The sequence below is a fragment of the Mastigoproctus giganteus genome, chromosome 10 (genome assembly GCF_048544385.1).
Source record: "Mastigoproctus giganteus isolate SK-2022 chromosome 10, ASM4854438v1, whole genome shotgun sequence".
NCBI lineage: Eukaryota > Metazoa > Arthropoda > Arachnida > Uropygi > Thelyphonidae > Mastigoproctus > Mastigoproctus giganteus.
Window position 1 is genome coordinate 211,697,956 of NC_143584.1, and position 18,150 is coordinate 211,716,105.

An 18,150-nucleotide genomic window follows, 5' to 3' on the forward strand; every position below is an offset into this window, starting at 1 on the left:
ACACAGTTTTTTTCTTATTTGTTTGTTTTGAAGCAATTATTGTACGCAAACCAGGGATCCTACAAAAAATACATTAACTGTTTGGCGTCTCCCCGGGGAAGCGCCCCCCCCCCCACATTTTTGGAACCTCTGCCTTAAGGGAATCAGTACAATAAAACAGGGTGGTACATTTTCACCAGAAGACAGAACTAAGGTCCGCAAATACAAAATTTCTGGGGAGGGGTAACAGAAAGCTAGATCTCATGAACATTATTTTCAGGCAGCACGTTGGAAATCAGTGGAATGAACTACTTGCCAAAATGGCCAAGGTGGAGAGTTTAGTTAAGATCAAACGGAATCGAATAACTTTTTGGCGAAAGGATGGATGAGTGGAACTTTTTTGGCAGATGTAAAAAAAATATTATATTTATTACAGAAATAAATAAATAAATTTATTAATTTTTAATAATGTTCTTACAGATTAGACATTTTAATGTAGAGATCGTATGACTGACTCTTATCTACATTCAAAGTGTTACTGGTTACCATATTTGCTATATCCAGATTTTCCTTCAACTGGTCAGACATTCCATGATGTTCTACTGCAAGGATCGCGGCATTTACCAGAATACACCCAATGATAAATCCTCGAAATAAAGGGTTGGGAATAACGAATTTTCTCAAAAAAGTGCTAATAGCATTGGTTGGTCCTGGAAAGAAACATTTAAACACAGATGAGAATGACAAGAAAAATAACGAAAAAAAAAAAATCATTGACCTAGTGGAATTCAACATTTGCACTATATAATCATTGTATAAACCAAAAAGTTGTTCAGAATAATCTTGAAGATTTCAAATATTAATCAATGAAGATGGACAGAAAACTGAGACATTTAAAAAAGGTAAACTTATATTCTTAAGAGAACTAATAACGATCAACATGTGCGTTCGTGGTTTTGTCAACATGGAAGGAGGGTTTAAATCATTTTATACCATCCCTCCAATGTCAGAGAAATGGACACGTACGCTGCAGGCGGTGTTCTCGTGTGGGGCGGAATAATGATCAACAGCTGCACCCCTCCATGTTTTTGATAGGGGTACCATAACTGCACAGACCTACCGAGAACAGGTCTCGAACTTTATGTGTGACTTTTTTGGGGGCGTAGTTGGCCCAGATTTTCTTTTCATGCATGACAACGCCACTGCATGTACAGTTCAAGTGGTGGAGGAATATCTTGGAACTAAAGATATCCAACGACTGCAGAGGCCAGCACTGTCATCAGACTTAAATCCGATCATACATCTGTGGATCGCCCTTGGGTGTTGCATTGCACACCGACAGCCAACCCTTCGGTCACTTGGTGAGCTAAGGTCTGCGCTGGTGAAAGATGGGGATTCGTTGCCACAGAATCTTACAAACACCCTTATATTGAACATGGTTCACCACTGTCAGGCGTTTAGCCGTTGGAGGGACCATATGCTGTACTGATGGCTTCTGTAATGGGACCTTTTTGGTAATTCTTATACAACCCCTATAATTGTCCCTTATACCTCTTTCTCGCTGTCTCATTTCATTGTTATTCCATGGCATGCCACCATACCACATGTAAGCTTCTGACTCCTTTAATAGTTTTACATCTGATTTTATAGAAATTTAAAAGTGGAACTTTTGTTAACATTACAGTTATAATGTTAACAAAGATATTCACAACATCTTCGGGTGAGCTGCAACTTACCTTGTTGGTCTACATTTTCAGCCATGGACCTCCGAATCTAAAATAAGAAACAAATAGATGAGAATAATCTGTTCAGAATTATTTTGCAATTTTCAAATGCATACAGTACGTATTGAAATCAAAATAAAGACATAAAAATTAGTAACCCACTACTGGTATATAAAAATTAAGATAAAGACTGAAATTGGGCCCGAAGAGTTCAAGTAAACAACAGTGGTGCAAATGCAAATAAACATATGTGCATATGCGCAGTACATATGCTTCTAAAATGTGCGATCAGACCGTGGGCAATCAGTTCGATTGTGCACGTATACCACCTCTGAATATTTCTGTGGTTCAATGGCACAAAATCCCGGGAAAAGGGAAATGCTGCTCGGTCCTTAAGGGTAAAAGAAAAAAAAAGGTAAACTGCAGCTTATCAATCCACTGCAGGATGGAAGCCTCCTCAATGATTCATATTGATGGAAATGGACCATAATCTGCCACGCTGGTCCAGTGCGGTTGGCAGATGGACCGTATTTATCAGTCAGGGACTTGAACCCCGGTCTGCTCAAAGAGCGCGTTACTGCACTCCTGCTCCTGACCACTCAGGCATCCTTAAGGGTACTCTCTTTAAATCTTCTGATAGTTTCAGTTGTGTTACCGTATTCTTGGACGTACATACAGCGGCCATCTAGGAGCAGTTCGCCGAAACTTAATTATTTGTACGGTGGTGCTGCCAACCGTGAATTAAAAATTTCATCAACCCTGTAAAATTGTCATCTTGAATTTCTATAACGGAAATTGTGTAGCTAATAAATGGATTATCATTCGATTTATTCTCAGTGTACAGCACTTACCCAATTAAAATTCCTATGAAATTTTAAATAATTCCTCCATCTATTCTGAATGAAAAATAAGTTTAACGATTTATGATAGATTAAAAAAAAAAAAAAAAAAAAAAAAACTAGTTCAAAAATTAAGGATAATTAAAAGTATTCTACAATTTTTTTTTTTTTTTTTTTTTTATGTCGGTGGGTCACAAGAGCAGAGAAGATAATAATTCTTCTCTTGGGGAGGAAAGAATAATGAGTCAAAAACTTTATGAACTGCCTGAGTCTAACTTACTCTGGGTACTTCCAGGGGCGAGTCCGGATCTGATGCCTCTTGCATTATTAGAGATGGATCGGTTGGAGAATGTCTTTTGTAATTTACGTCTGTATACAAAGAGATGTTCCTGTTTAGCTTCGTCAGATGAAGGTACTTTATATCGAAACGAAATAAAAAAGAACCACTATGCTTCGATAGATAACGGACGTCCTAATAAAAAAGAAAGAAATCGGTCACCAACTACCATAGCAACGTTAACGAATGAAAGTGCATTTTTTTTTAAAAATTTACTGTATGTATGAACAATTTTCCTCTAACACCAGATGGATTAAAAAAAAAAAAAAAAAAGTCAAATATGCTACACTGGTGTGCAAAACTTAGGGACCAACCCTATTTCTAAAGATTACCACAAAATCAAACGAAACAGCCTGTGGCGATTTTCATAACTGTGGCAGTTCAGTAAAAAGCTGGTGCACGTGCAAAAATTTGAATCGTGATGAGAGGGCTCACATAAAGAGATAAAAGCAGCAGTTCAGCAGTTATGTGCAAATTACCGAATGGTGAGCACGATTATTACAGAAGTTCCATTGGTTTCATACAGTGCTAGAGACAACGAAATGGAGAGTAGACAACATCTGGATGACTTTACCCAGGGTCGAATAATTGGGAAGTTCGAGGAAGGTCGAAGTGGGAGGAGTGTGGCTGCAGAGTTCGGTATCGCCCATAGCATCGTCTCACTTGTGTGTGGTCGGCCTTCAGAACGACAGGTACAGCTATTCGAAGGACCAGTGGCGGTCGTCCATGAAAAACAATGCCCAATGATGACCGTTATATACTCTACAGGCTAAGAGGGACCAACACCAGACAGTGGAATCCATTGCAAACCAGCTGCACAGGAGCGAAGGACGAAGGATATCGCGGTTTACTGTGGCCATGAAACTCCACAAAGGTGACTGTGTGCCCGACGGCCAGTACGCTGTGTCCCTTTGACACCTGCCCATCGGAGACACCGTTTACAGTGGTGCATCGAACACATGGACTGAACAGCAGCGCCGTGGGGTGAGGTACTCTTTACTGATGAGAATAGATTCAGTCTCAGCAGCGATTCTGGACGTCAGCTAATCTGCCGAGAGGTTGGCACATGGTATCACCCCGAAAACATCACTGAAAGGGATCGATACGGCGGTCGAGGTGTTCTCGTCTGGCGAGGCGTTATCTTGGATGGACGCACAAAACTCCAGATACTGGAGAGCGGTCTGTAACCGGTGCACGCTACTGTACTGAGGTAATCCTTCCCCACGTGCGTCTGTTCCGAGGTGCCATTGGCCCCGAGTTCGCGTTTAGGGACGATAACGCCACACCCCATCGCACTGCAGATGTTGATATGCTTTTGGAAAGTGAGGACATTGTTCGTATGGACTGGTAATCAATGCTTCGAGCGATCTAAATCCCATCGAACACATATGGAACACTCTGGGGAGACGCCTAGCAGCACTTTCACACCCACTTTCAAAGGAATGGACGATGTTACGATGTTAACTTATCAAAAACATTGTTCTAAGTATGGACAGGGGATGCAAAGCCTGCATCGACATTAGGAGTGGCCATATCTCCTACTGAGGACCACCTCTTCCCTTTGTTCCATCTTTGGCAGTGATGCATCTGTATCATGGCAGCCAGTGCTATGTTGCCATTTTTGAATAAAGTCCCTCTCTACCGTTTTGTTTCCGTTGTTGTGTCAGTGTTGTTTCCTTCATCATTTCTGTACCTCACAAGGTTCCTTTGGTATGCTTTTCCCATATCCAGGCCACTCCTATGAGAAGCTACAGGTGAAAACCTGACTGGTCCTTACGTTTTGCACACCATTGTGTACACCAAAATACACCAGTGTATTTTGCACACCGTGGGCAGCAGACTTGGTAGGATCGCTGTCCTCCCCAAACCTGGTGATAAACACCTGAATTCAGGGACTCCCGTCATCGACATCGGGGACTGATGTCGATGATGGGAGGAATTTTATGGGTATTTTTCACAAGGTGACTCAGTTAGTTGGTCTCAGGCGTGGGTAGCATGGTTTCTTTTTTTTCCTGGAAACATTAGATTAGCATTACCATTAGCATTAGTAGAGGCATATAAGGCAAGAAAGCAAGCTTATGCAGCATCAGCCAAAAAAAAAAAAAAAAAAAACGAAAACACTTCCACTTCACCCCTCTGTTCGTTCGAAATACCTGTCCAGCTGAGCCTTAAATTTATTTAGGCTATCAACTTCCACAACAAGGGATGGAAGTCTGTTCCACCAACCAACCACCCGCTGGCTAAAGGCAAATTTCCGCACATCTATCCTACATCTGTCTTTCCTCAATTTGAATTTATGCCCTCTCAGGTGATTTTTCTGAGCTAGAGGAAGAATCCCATCAGCATTGAGCATGCTCAAACCATTCAAAGCTTTATACACCTCTATCAGATCACCTCGCTGGTGCCTAGTCTCCAGACAATGTAATTCGCAAAACTTAAGCCTTTCTTCGTAAGATCACCCCTTTGTTCCATTCACTAGTCTTGTTGCAGCTCTACATCCTTCTTGAAATGAGGCCTCCAGACCTGTATACAGTACTCTAGGTGTGGCCTGACTAATCATCACCTCCTTAGGGGATAATCACCTCCTTATCCCTGCTAGAAAAATTCCTGTATATCATTGACAAGACACCATGAGCTACTCTTGCAGACCGTCTGCTCTGCTCAGAAAACTTCGTATCTGCCTGCACAATTACCCCCAGGTGCTTTTCATTCTCTACCACTGTCAGTGTAGTACCACAGAGTTGATACGTTGCTCTGGGGTTCCTGTTTCCCATATGTAGTACTTTACATTTGTCAATATTAAACTTCATTTGCCACCTCTCAGCCCATCTGCTCAACCTTTCCAGGTCCTCTTGCAGTAGCGTAGTGTCCTTGACAACCCTGCCAACCTTCGTATCGTCTGCAAACTTGGACATTAAGCTTGATATACCATCATCAATATCATTTATAAATACAGAGAACAATAAAGGATCCAATACTGAACCCTGAGGCACTCCACTAATAACATTAGTCCACGATGAGCAGTGTCCATTGATTACCACTCTCTGTCTTCTCCCCCTCAACCACCCCTTTATCCATAGCAGCAATTTGCCTCCAATGTCACACTGCTCCAATTTGTGTAGCAGTCTTCCATGTGCAACAGTATCAAAAGCCTTTCTAAGATCCAAGTATATAATATCAAAGTTATTCCCTGCATCCAGTTCTTTTGTGACTGCATCATAGTATCCAATCAAATTGGTCAGGCAAGACTTTCCCTTAATAAAACCATGCTGTGTCCGAGCTATGACTGAAGTCTTGTCTAGATGATCCTGCAGTGCTTCTTTAACCAGTGCCTCCATTAATTTTCCTGGAACAGAAGTTAAACTCACAGGTCTATAATTACCTGTGTCAGCCTTTGATCCTCCTTTGTGAATTGGGGTCACATTTGCACATCTTCAGTCTGTGGGTACCTCCCCTGAGTCCAAGGATGCTCTCATAATTATGGCTAAGGGTTTGCTTACTTCGTTTGCAGCCTCCTTTAATATAACTGGATAGATCCCATCCACCCCGGGTGCCTTTTTCAACAATTTCTCCTCCACTTTCCTCTCAGTTATTACAAAATCATTTAGCTCACTGCTAGAGTTTAATTCACCTCTGGCATTCCCCTCTCCGAATAACTCCTCATGGGTGAAGGTAGATGGAAAATACTCATTTAGTTGTTAGCCACCTGAGCAGGATCATCAACAGGTTGACCCATCAATATCCAGTGGACCAATCTGATTCATCCCTCTCCTTCTAGAGTTTACATAAGGTAAAGAAGATTTCCCATAATCTGCCTTTGCCTACCTAATCTCCTTTGTGACTTGGTTACAGACCAGCATATACCGGTAAGTCGTGCTGGGTAGAGTTAAAATTTTTGAGTGGGGGCTTGTGTAGTTTTAACAAGGATCAAACGCTAGTATTGAGATAGCTAGAGAGGTAAGGGAGACTGAAGACTGGGGAGTGAGAGACAGAAGTATGGGAACAATATTGAAGGCTGCCCCAGAGTATCACTGCGGCAGGCACATGCCTCACCAGACGAAGAGTACGGTGGTGGGGAGAGGACGGGCAGCACGCGGTCTCTTCCTCCCTTCCAAGAAGGGGAAAGATAGAGGCACCTCACAAGAGAGTGGGGTACAGATCACCAATGGCGCCAGCATAGCTGGGAGTTTTGCAGTCAATGTCAGAGTCCATATCAGTTGTCGGAGGTCTGCTGTGAGTCATTCATGGGGATAGTCCCGTCCGGTGAGGATGTCTTCATGTTGATAGTTTTTGGTCCACTCGAGGTCCAATTTGCGTGACTGGCCGGATTATACGTTGTCCAACCAGGGAGTGGAATCCCAAATTTCGAATTTCCTGTGTGTGTGTTGTCACTTCTTCATCTAGTTTTAATCACGGTACCAGTGTAACGATGTTACACTGGTACCGTGAACAGCAATCAACGTTCTTCTCCTGGAGAATAAATCCTAGGCGAAGCGTGAGAGCACTCTGTAGTCGTCCTCCGTTTCGAGTAAGTGCGACTCTTGATTCAGAGGCGTGTAACTTGTCCTTGTTAGTAGGAGGCATCGCAGGTCCTCATAGTGTTCACATCGGTGCATCAGATGGTGCCATGTCTCTGCCCGCCCGCAAATACATAGTGGGCTATCAATCAAGCCGAAAGCTGCCAATTTGACGCTGTACGGGCCATGTACTGTGATTAGAAAGGTCAGATTCAATCCTGGATGAAACCAGTGATGGGGCCGGGTGTACACCCTGTCAATATCTGGTAGGAATTTCCTTGTCACTTCTCCTTTCGTCGAATGCACCCATCTGTTCTGCCATGCTCGCTGCAGTTGTTGGAATAGGTTAGCTTTCTCCGTCTTCTAATTGTTTGATCGCAGATGTTATATGGAAATTATTTCCAACCAGGTGTTTCTCTTCATGGCTGCACTGTATCCATTCATGAATGGGTACTGGCAACAGGACAATGCACCAGGTCGCAAGACCAGTATTGTAAGATCAGCAACCATCCAATTTGCTAAACTGAGGAGAACAGTTGAGTCAACATGGTCAAGCATCAAGGTAGTATACTTTTAACACCTCGTTGAGTCCAAGCCACAACGAAATGAAGGCTGTTCCAAAGGCTAAAGGAAGTACTTATGCACTTTTATGCGGAGTGCCTAATAGACGTACAAATTAAGTTTGTTAGTTACATTTCTGAAACGAGCTTTTATGGTTTGACTTACCGACGTGGATGGTGGTTTTAAACTCCCATAAGCATTAACCACCACGGTAAGAGCTATACTCAATAAATACCAGGAACCGAAAATGACAACTGGAATGAAGAAAATCAGGGCAAGGCCTCCAAAAGCTTGAATTACCTGCAATGTTTCATATTCAAAGCAATGTAAGTCTCAGTTTCCATCTTAGAAACAACTGCTATATTAGAAAAATCAATTTATTTTATGTTATTTTTTTTTTATTGATGTAATATTTTATAAATCTAACATGCATAATTATTACAACAAAACGGGAGAGCTACTCCAACTGTTCTGAGGCGAATTATTTTTTTTCCCTTCTTTTCCTCCCACCTAAAAGTTCGTAATTACGTTTCATTTTTCTTAATTTTCCAAGTTTTTATTAAAATAGACCAACTTATTTACCAATTTTTATTAAAATATTTCCTATTATGTACAAAAATCAAGAATCTTAAATAATATTTAAGAAATACTTAGAAAATTTCTAGAATATTCCAAAAAGTGTATAAGATTCTTGAATGTGGCAGAACACTGTAGAAAATTCGGAATGTGGTAGAACGTTGTAGCCCTCGTGGGTTGGTAGAATCGCTGTCCTCCCCACACCGGGTGGAAAAGAACTGAGTTCGAATCCTGTCGATGACAAGAGGGACTTTTATGGGCCTTTTTCACAACTTGCTGAGTTAGTCGGTCTCAGGAGAGGGTGGAGTGATTTTCACTGCCGGAAACTCTGATTTTTCGTCCAGCAAACAGAAACACCACCACAGAACACACGCAATTTAAAACAGTATATACGTAGCAATATGGCCTTAGTCGCTGATGCTCTTAGAAACCCAACTGCAACAACAGAATGTTGTAGATGATCCTAGAATATTCCAGAAAGTAGGAGTATTGTTTCAAATATTATAGAAGATTGTAGATGATTCTAGATTGTTTTTCAATAATATAAATTGAGGAGTAATATGAAACTTATAAAATCAAACCCATCATTCAGAAAGAGTTTTTGGTGTAAGTTTTGTGTTTCGTGATAAACATCGACGACTGAAACTCCCGTGTCTACATCCACTGGAAAACTTCGTCTTAAACAAGCAGGACTTCGTGGTCGAGTAGCCGGTCCGAAAACCCTTATTAAAACCGGAAAATTGAAAGAAACGGTTGGCTTGGGCTAAGAACCATCAACATTGCACAACTTTGAAAGTTCGGAGTGGAGTTTATGTGAGATGATGTGGTGTTTAGTGCTTACAATCAAGCACGGTGACCAAACGACCACCATCTGTCGACCTTGGCCTTAAGGATTAAACTTCATACCTCACTTCGAACACATTAGGAAAAACACATACGCAGCACTCTGCAGCACTAGACAAGAACTCACCGGTCTCTGAAGCCCTCATCTTATGATTCAATACATCCTTAAATGCGTTACACTGATTCCGTTGTACTCATCGCTTATCTGGTCATCGGCCCCCAAGAACAACACCAAGGCCTTCTTGGAGTAGAATACAGCTCCTGAGAGGGCTAAATAAGATCGCAGGGAAACCGTTTACCATTTCAAGAGCGGTCTTGTTTTCAATCTGGACATCACACCCTGGAAGTATATCATCATAACCAGAAGCATCTTAATTCTGGCAAAGTTACTAACGGAGAGAATAGATGCGCGAAAGTGGGAAATGTGATCACTCTCCCTCGGATGATATGGCCGAGAATAAACAGGGAAGAATCAAGTCTCAAGTGACGGAGACCAATTCCTTGGTCTCCGTCAGGAAGCTCAGGCAATCCTGGCGGAGGCCAGCCAGAGTATGATGGGCAATTTGGCTCATCTACCAGTGGAGGTGGCGGGCAACGCAAGGTCACTGGCTACTTGGCGGTAGGTCCCTTAGTGGGACCTGCCGCCAAGTAGCCAGTGACACAACAACAGAACATACACTACTAACGCGTCTGCGCGGGTAGCACAGTGGTATCGTCACCGTCCTCCCCACACCGGGTGGAAAAGGCCTGGGTTAGAATCCCGTCGATGACGCGAGGAACTTTAATGGGCTATTTTCACTCCGTGGCTGAGTTAGTTGGTCTCAGGCGTAGATAGCAAGGTTTTTTTCCCCCCAGTTCTGGGGTTTTTTCGTCCAGCAAAACAGGCAAATCAACCATAGAACATACGCAATTTACAGACACAAATACGGGTTAATGTATTTAATTACGGGCAACCCTAAAAATAATAATAATGATGATAATAATACCACTAACGCAAACCAGACGTTACACTTTTCTGGCTTTTACTATATTCTGTACTTCACAGTCTGCGCAGTAGCACAGCAGTATCGTCATCGTCCTTCCCACACCGGATGGAAAAGGCCCGGGTTCGAATCCCGTCGATGGCGCGGGGAACTTTAATGGACTTTTTCACTCCGTGGCTGAGTTAGTCGGTCTCAGGCGCAGATAGCAAGGTTTCTCCCCCCCCCAGAAACTGGGATTTTTTCGCCCAGCAAAACAGGCAAATCGACCAGAGACTACACGCAATTTATAAACAAAATACATATTGGCATATGTAATCAATTAGGAGTGCTCCTAATATAATAATTTTGTACTTCTGTACAAAGCACTATGGTGCAGATGTGAGAAAACGCCGGTGGCGCCTTTCACTAAACACTATGCCACTATGTATTTTCCAATGTAACTTTTGGCTGCCCTATCTGGTTTTAGCGTGCTATAACTGCCAAATTTCGACTCAAACTGTACTGCCCTCAGCGCTCAATGCGCCTTTGTATGCTATGCGCCTACAGGACAGTTTTTACGGATGCCCTACAAGTGATAGAAGGGACTTTGCTATTGGATCTTCACCTTATATTTCGATAGTTCTGTTATCATCTCAAGCACACATTACCAATGGAATTTTTTGGTCATTGCAAACTCTTTAAATGATATAAAGCAAGAAAAAAAGTATCTGGGCAGAACTTATCAACATCTGGCAAGATCGTTGGACCACTTCAGTCACGGTCAAGTTTATCGATAATGTATTGTTTGCTTCTGATCATAGAATTTCATCTTGGTTCTCTTCTAATATCTACACGTCCATTCAAATCACCGGGCACGGTTACATCAAAATGAAACTTGTTGAAGTGAGTTTGGAAGATACTGACGCTTGCCTTTGTCGACAGCAAGAAGACTGGATACACATTGTCTTCCACGGCCCTTATTACCGTGATTTTAGAAATTCCCTACTGGGAATGTATGGTCCTTTTTCACAACGTGGTTGAGTTAGTCGGTCTCGAGTAAAGGTATCGTGATTTTTTTCTCCCGGAAACTGATTTTTCGTCCAGCAAACAGAAAATCGACCTCAGAACAACGCAATATGGCCTTAGTCAAAAAAAAAAAAAAAACCTCACATTACAAAATATCTAGTCCATTACGACATGAAACTCATCAGAGCAATTATCAGAATGACAAACTCTAATTAGTTTTCGAAATCTTTTGAAAAAGTAACAATTTATTGAATTGATATGCTATTAAATAAATTAGCCATATTTTTTGTCAAGTATATCCAACGAAAGTGATACCAAGAAAATTAGTAATCCGGTTATTTAAAAAAATTAAAAGAAATGCTGCATATAATTTAAGTTGGCGATTTTGCACATCTGCTTACCTGTTCGTAGAGTTTTTCCCACGAATCCTGGGTCATTAAACGAAATGTATTCAGGAGAGCCCATCGGGTGCTGTCAAAATTGCTGAAACCGTAATCTGGATTGTCTCCAATATCCTTTATGCAGATATAGCCTTCTGGGCATTTGCTACAAAGTATAGGGGAAAAAATCATTTTTCATATAGATATTCAAGTGAATTAGGAATCCAATTATAGCAGCAGCAATCATTATTTTACAGGGTGATAAAATAGCACAAAGACGAAATTTGTAATGGACATTATCCAAAATGAAGATGGAGCTGACAAAGGAATGGACGATGTTACCACAATAACTTCTGGGTTTCAATCCCCTAAACGACTCGAGGAACTTTTATGGGAATTTTCGCATCGTAGCTGTTAGTCAGTCTCAGCCAACAACAGGGCAGTCATGAATAGGACAGCTGGTAGAATCCACATCGGATGGAAAAGACCTGAATTCGAGTCCCGTGGATGACGTTAAAATTTTTATGGATCTTTTTCACAACGTGGCTGAGTTAGTCGGTCTCGGGAGGGGGACAGCGTGGTTTTTCTTCGGGAAAACTCTGGTTTTTCATCCAGCAAACAAAAAATCGACCTCAGAACACACGCAATTTACAGACAACATACAGGGAGCAATATGGCCTTAGTCGCCGATGCTCCTAAAATTGTACAACAACAACAGGGACACTCCTCCAATTTGTTTGTTATTATGCTGATGGTTGCGATCAAAACTCCACTAAGGCACCTTTATGAGACACTGTACACCCGATTCCAGACAACGAGCCAGTGCTCCTGCAGAATCTTTGCTTCTGAGCTACTCCTTCTGCTATTAGTAGAGTGACAGCAATAAAGGCAGATGCAAAGAATAATTTTGATAAACATATTTCGTAAAGATCACTAATACAGTTCCACATGAAATAAAATGGTTGTTATTATTTAACACTGATGGCATCTTTATTCGTTCTCTTACCATTTTTCCCTTTCAAATCCAAAGACAACAAGCCTTCAATACAAAGAATATGGAAAATAAAGATATGTCATTATGTACCTCCGAGAAAGAATTAAACAAATGAAATTAGGAATTTATTTAATTAATAATCTAAAAATTAAATTAAACTTTCCGGAATGTAATTTCCAAAAAAATATAATAAATAATTAAATTAGTTACATTATAATATTATTTAACTTATAATACCAATTCAACTGTAAATAAAATAAAATGATTATTAACTTATACGGCGTTTTGGATATCCTGTCTTCTATGTTTTTTTTTTTTTTTTTGGCAGTGGTCAGGATTAATATTGCTTGATGTAATGACCACAACAAAACGAACTTTGCCTTCACAAGTTCTGTCAGTATTCTGCGATTTAATAAATTAAATAATCCTAGTATACTGTCTACGCTTTCGTAATGCAGTTCACTTAATTTAAACAAAAACATCGTAAAAGATACACACACCTGGCCAAAAAAATATGAACCTTTATTCAGTATCGAATCCCGTCACCTTTGTTCCGAATAAGAGCAAGTTAGCGCGCGGCATGGATTTTCCATGTTTTTTTTTAATGCGTTTTGGTCTAATTGTAACCATTCTTCTAGCAAAATATTGCCCAGCTGCTACAAAGTTAAAGGAAATGGACTTCGTTGCCAAATAACTCTATCCAGCATATACCACACATTCTGAATAGGACTGACCACGTGGGTCAGTCCTATTCAGAAGCCTACCACGTAGCACAGTTGGTAGGCTTATCGTCCTCCCAACATCAGGTGAAAAAGACCTGAGTTTGAGTATAGTCGATGACAGAGGACGGGCCTTTTTCACAACGAGGCCGAGCTAATCGGTCTCAGACAAAGGTAGCATAATTTTTTCTTCAAGAAACTTGAGTTTTTCTTCCAGCAAATGGAAAATCGACCTCAGAATACACACAATTTACAGACAATATACACGGAGCAATATGGCTTTAGTCACTGATGTTCGTAAAACCCTACTACAACAACAACTGAATAGGACTGAGATCAGGTGAACGTGGGGGCCAGGAAGGATGGTAGAAATTCGCGTCCTATTCTCCGAACCATTCTTGAACGATTCTGGCGCAATGCACCATTGCATTGTCATCCATAAAGTGGCCATCACCTTCGGGATAAAAGTATAAAATTACAGAGTACAGTATATTTGATACAAAATTCAGGTGTTCCCTGGATGGAATTCGACCTTCCACCGGACTCAGTTCGTGAAAACAAAACTTTCCCCATATCATGATACCACCTCCAAATTAGTTGAGGCATATGATACAAGAAAGCAAGCTACACAGCACCATTTCACCCATCCGGTCACTCCAAACGATTATCTAGTTCAGCCTTAACTTTGTTTAAGTTATCAACTTCCACAACAACAGATGGAAGTCTGTTCCAGCAATAAACTACCCGCTGGCTAAAGGCAAACTTCCGCATATCTATTCTACAACTGCCTTTCCGCAATTTGAATCTATGACCCCCCCCCCAAGTTCTTAATCTGAGCAAGCGGAAGTGTTCCATCAGCATTTACCCTGCTGAAACCATTCAAGGCCTCAATCAGATCGTCTCGCAGGTGCCTAGTCTCAAGATGCTGCAACTTGCAGAACTTAGGCCTTTCTTCGTAAACGCACCCCTTTGCTCCTCTCGCCAATCTTGTTGCCCTTCTCTGTACTTTTTGGCCAGCGTGCGTATAACTCTTATTTAAAAGGGCAGACAATAGCTAAATGGTATATAAATTACCATTAATTTGCCAACTGCATTACTCTGATAAAATATGCATGAAAACAGTGCAACGCCTGGACAACTTGTTGTGAAGACAAGCTTTGTTCGATTGTGGGCTAACATGTTCTTTTTAAGTCGGAGACCTTATAAAACAATCATAAATAAAATTTAATTAACGATAAGCGTAATTTCATTCTATCAAATATGGAGTTTGGAAAAATAACGGTGGAAAATCGTAAATATCCAATTAACTATTTTCAGTTTTAATACTGAAATTAATATTGTGAAATTTTCAATTTAAAATTAAATTAATAATTAATAAAATTAAATTAATAAATTAAATTAATAATTAAAATTAAATTAAATGATTAATAATAATTAAATTCATGATTCAATTTAAATGAATAATTTCCGCCATACTTGCAGAAATTAAATATAATGTTATAATCTTTCACAATTTAGTAAAATGACATTTATCACGCCCTCTATCGGCCATAAATGAGGACATTTAATTAATATTCAAATCGTAATGGTGTTAATTTAAAAAAATAATAATAACTCAGAAATAAATTAATGCAGTTAGAAGTAGGGCTTGCAAACCGGTTTTATAAACCGGTTAAATCCAGTTTTCATATTGAGTTGTTAAAACCGAAACCGAGCTTCTAAAACCGGATTCGAATATTTTTTTAGTTAGCCCTCGAATATAGTTTTTTGTTACGCACATTTTCTTTTGTTTGTTCGTTTGTCTGGATCGTTCAACTGCTTTGTTTTAAACATGTTTTTTATTTTATTTTATTTCATGTTTAGGTACGAATCTCATGGGCAAGTGGCCCAAATCTAGGAGGGGTACCTTTTTATCTTCACACCTGTATCATGGCACGATGCAGGTGTACTCATTTACGACTGAGTGAGTTGTGGAACGCGCCTTAATGATGGTTACCCACTTGAAACGGATTCGCTGAATATTGCATCAAATTTCAATCGTAGAAAGTTTTTTGCTTCTTTATTCCTATTAAATTTGCGATCAAATGTTCTCCAAAAAGCAGCTTCACCAAATTTAGCTTTTATGTAATTTTGAAAATACAATAGATTTAATTGGGGAAAAAAAATTGCGAGTAAATAAATAAAAAATTTCTTTCGTGAAAATTTTGAAACTTGCCTCGTTTAGACTCTTCATTCAGTGCTTGCGGGAGTGACGCATAGTATTGTGCCTTTGTTATCTTCAATATTTTTATTTAAAATTGTCGGTGATATAAATTCCTACTAATTAATATTTATTACTCTTAATATGTCTAAGATGAAATCAAATGTATGGAATTATTTTGCTCGAAAAAGCAAAGATGAAGCACAGTGTTCGAAATGTCAGAAGAGAATGAAGTCGTCTAGAGGATCTACATCATCTTTGATGTTGCATTTAAAGAAAATGCATCAAATTGACATTAAACAAGATAACAGTGAACCTCCCGCAAAAATGGTAAGAACATTAGAAAACTTTATCGTTAAAAAAATCTATGGAAGAAGAGATTTCAAAATTAGCTGCTTTAGATGGATTTTCTTTTAATTCATTTGCCAAGAGTGAGTTTATACAATCAAGCCTTCACCTTCAGAGAAATAAATACGATAAATTACCACCAGCCTCAGTGAATGGAATTAAAAATATGGTTCTGAATGATTATAAAACTAAAGAAGAACTCATTCAGCATTTCAAAAATTCATTGGTTTTGGGTGCACGGTATTCATTGACGAATATACGTCTATACAAAATAAAATGTATATGAATATAAATGTGCATTCAAAAGACAATCATTGGTCGTTAGGTCTTATTGAGATTAATGGTTCACTTGATAGAAGAACTGAGCAAATTGTGAATGGACACTTGAAGGAATTTGGTTTGAACTTGGATGAGGATATTGTTGCCTGCACCACCGATGAAGCAGCAATGATGATTAAGTTTGGCAAGCAAATTACGCCTAATCACCAACAACGTATAGCCCATTGTATACATCTGTCAGTTATAGATGTGGTAGATGACTTTCATCAACCAGTGAAATACCACCACTTTGCTTATTGGAGGCTTGAAGTGGTGAAACCCATGTTTAGTCTCTAGAGCAAAGTTTCCGGCATCCCCCTCCCCCCATACTTCCCCTTCAACCCATGCACGGTACTAAGTACTATAGGTTTTGATACCTTTCGTGTTTTGGGTTTTCATAATAAAAATAAAAAATAAAAAAAAAGATGTACTTTATGAGAAAGCAATCAATTATGGTGCCACAGTCTTTGGGTCTCTCAAAGACAATGAAGAAAATGAAAATAATGAAGAAAGTAGTGATGAAGAAGAAGTTGAAGAAAGACAGCAAGGCATGCTTTATCAAACCGACTTTACCAATGAGCTCATTTATTTCTTCAATCCAATGGCCAATATTGCACAAACTATTAACAAAGTCAGAAAAATTTGCAAGCTTTTTCGAAAATCGCCTACCAAAAATGGCATATTATAAAATTTTGTTAAAGCAAAATTTAATGGGAAAGAATATAAACTTATATTATATTGCAAGACTAGATGGGATAGCACATTCTATATGATTGAGAGATTTTTGAAATTGAAAAATTGCATTCCAAATGTGCAGTACTGTCAACTGAAGCTGTCTGACGATGACTAGAAAACACTTGAATTGCTACGTGAAACTTTGCGACCAGTTGAAATGATTCTGAAGGCTACAACCTCAGAAGATAGACTTACTTAAAGCCGAGTCTTCAATAGAATTTCTGTTTGCTAAGCTTGATACAGCAGAAAACCCATTTGCTTTAAAGTTTCACCAAAGCCTTTTGCAGCGTTACAATGCAAGACGAAATTGCCAAACTGTGGCTTTGCTGAGCTATCTACACAACCCCAAAAAGTTTAGGAAAGAAGATTCAGGTTCAAGAACTTTTGATTTTCCAAATAACCAAGTTTTGAAAAAGGATGCTGAAGAGATTTATCAGAAATTATTGGCAAAACATTCCGAAGGAGTCTTAGCGTTGAATGAAGAAACTGAAAATAAACAAACTGTTCTTTTAGAAGAAAACAAAGACTCGTCTAGTTCCGATGTTGGAGATACACTCATGCGAGAGTATGATAGTGTAATAAAGAGATTAACTGAAGAGCCTTCAAAATATCCGAGTGAATTGGAAATCAGCAAAGAATTTAAAATTTTGGAGGCAACTAGCAGTAGAAGTGAAAAACTAGAGAAAGTTTATAGCGCACTGCTGACCATTAAACCAACAAGTGTCCAATCTGAGAGAGTGTTTTCGATCACTGGTCTCTTTAACACAAAAATAAGGTCAAGTCTATCAGGAAAAATGCTAAATATACTGTGTTTTTTAAAGGATAATTTTCAGCAAAAAGCTGAGCAATAAATAGTAATTTCCCCAAGCTGTTTTTTTTTTCACATTATTTTTATTTATTTATTATTATTATTATAGGCCTTATTATTTTTTTTTTGTTTACTATACAAGAAGATAGTTTTTATTCAAAGGATTTGAATACAATTTGTAATTTTGTAAATCTCAAGCTGGTTACTTTTTTGGAGCATTTTAATTTTTTAATTTTTTTTACTATAAGAGGTGATAGATTTTGTTTAAAATATTTGATTACGAT

General features: G+C 39.3%; 1 protein-coding gene across 1 annotated transcript in view; it reads right to left on the reverse strand.

Annotated features, from left to right (window-relative positions):
- LOC150079852 (sodium channel protein 1 brain-like) overlaps positions 1-18,150 on the reverse strand; it is a 61,660-nt gene that overhangs the window by 32,991 nt on the left and 10,519 nt on the right. The window contains exons 5-8 of the mRNA XM_090383253.1: positions 11,766-11,910; positions 2,823-3,014; positions 1,716-1,752; positions 526-689 (exon numbers count right to left, since the gene is read on the reverse strand). Of these exons, the coding sequence (XP_090239379.1) occupies positions 526-689; positions 1,716-1,752; positions 2,823-3,014; positions 11,766-11,910 (538 nt within the window). The remainder of the gene's footprint in view (positions 1-525; positions 690-1,715; positions 1,753-2,822; positions 3,015-11,765; positions 11,911-18,150) is intronic.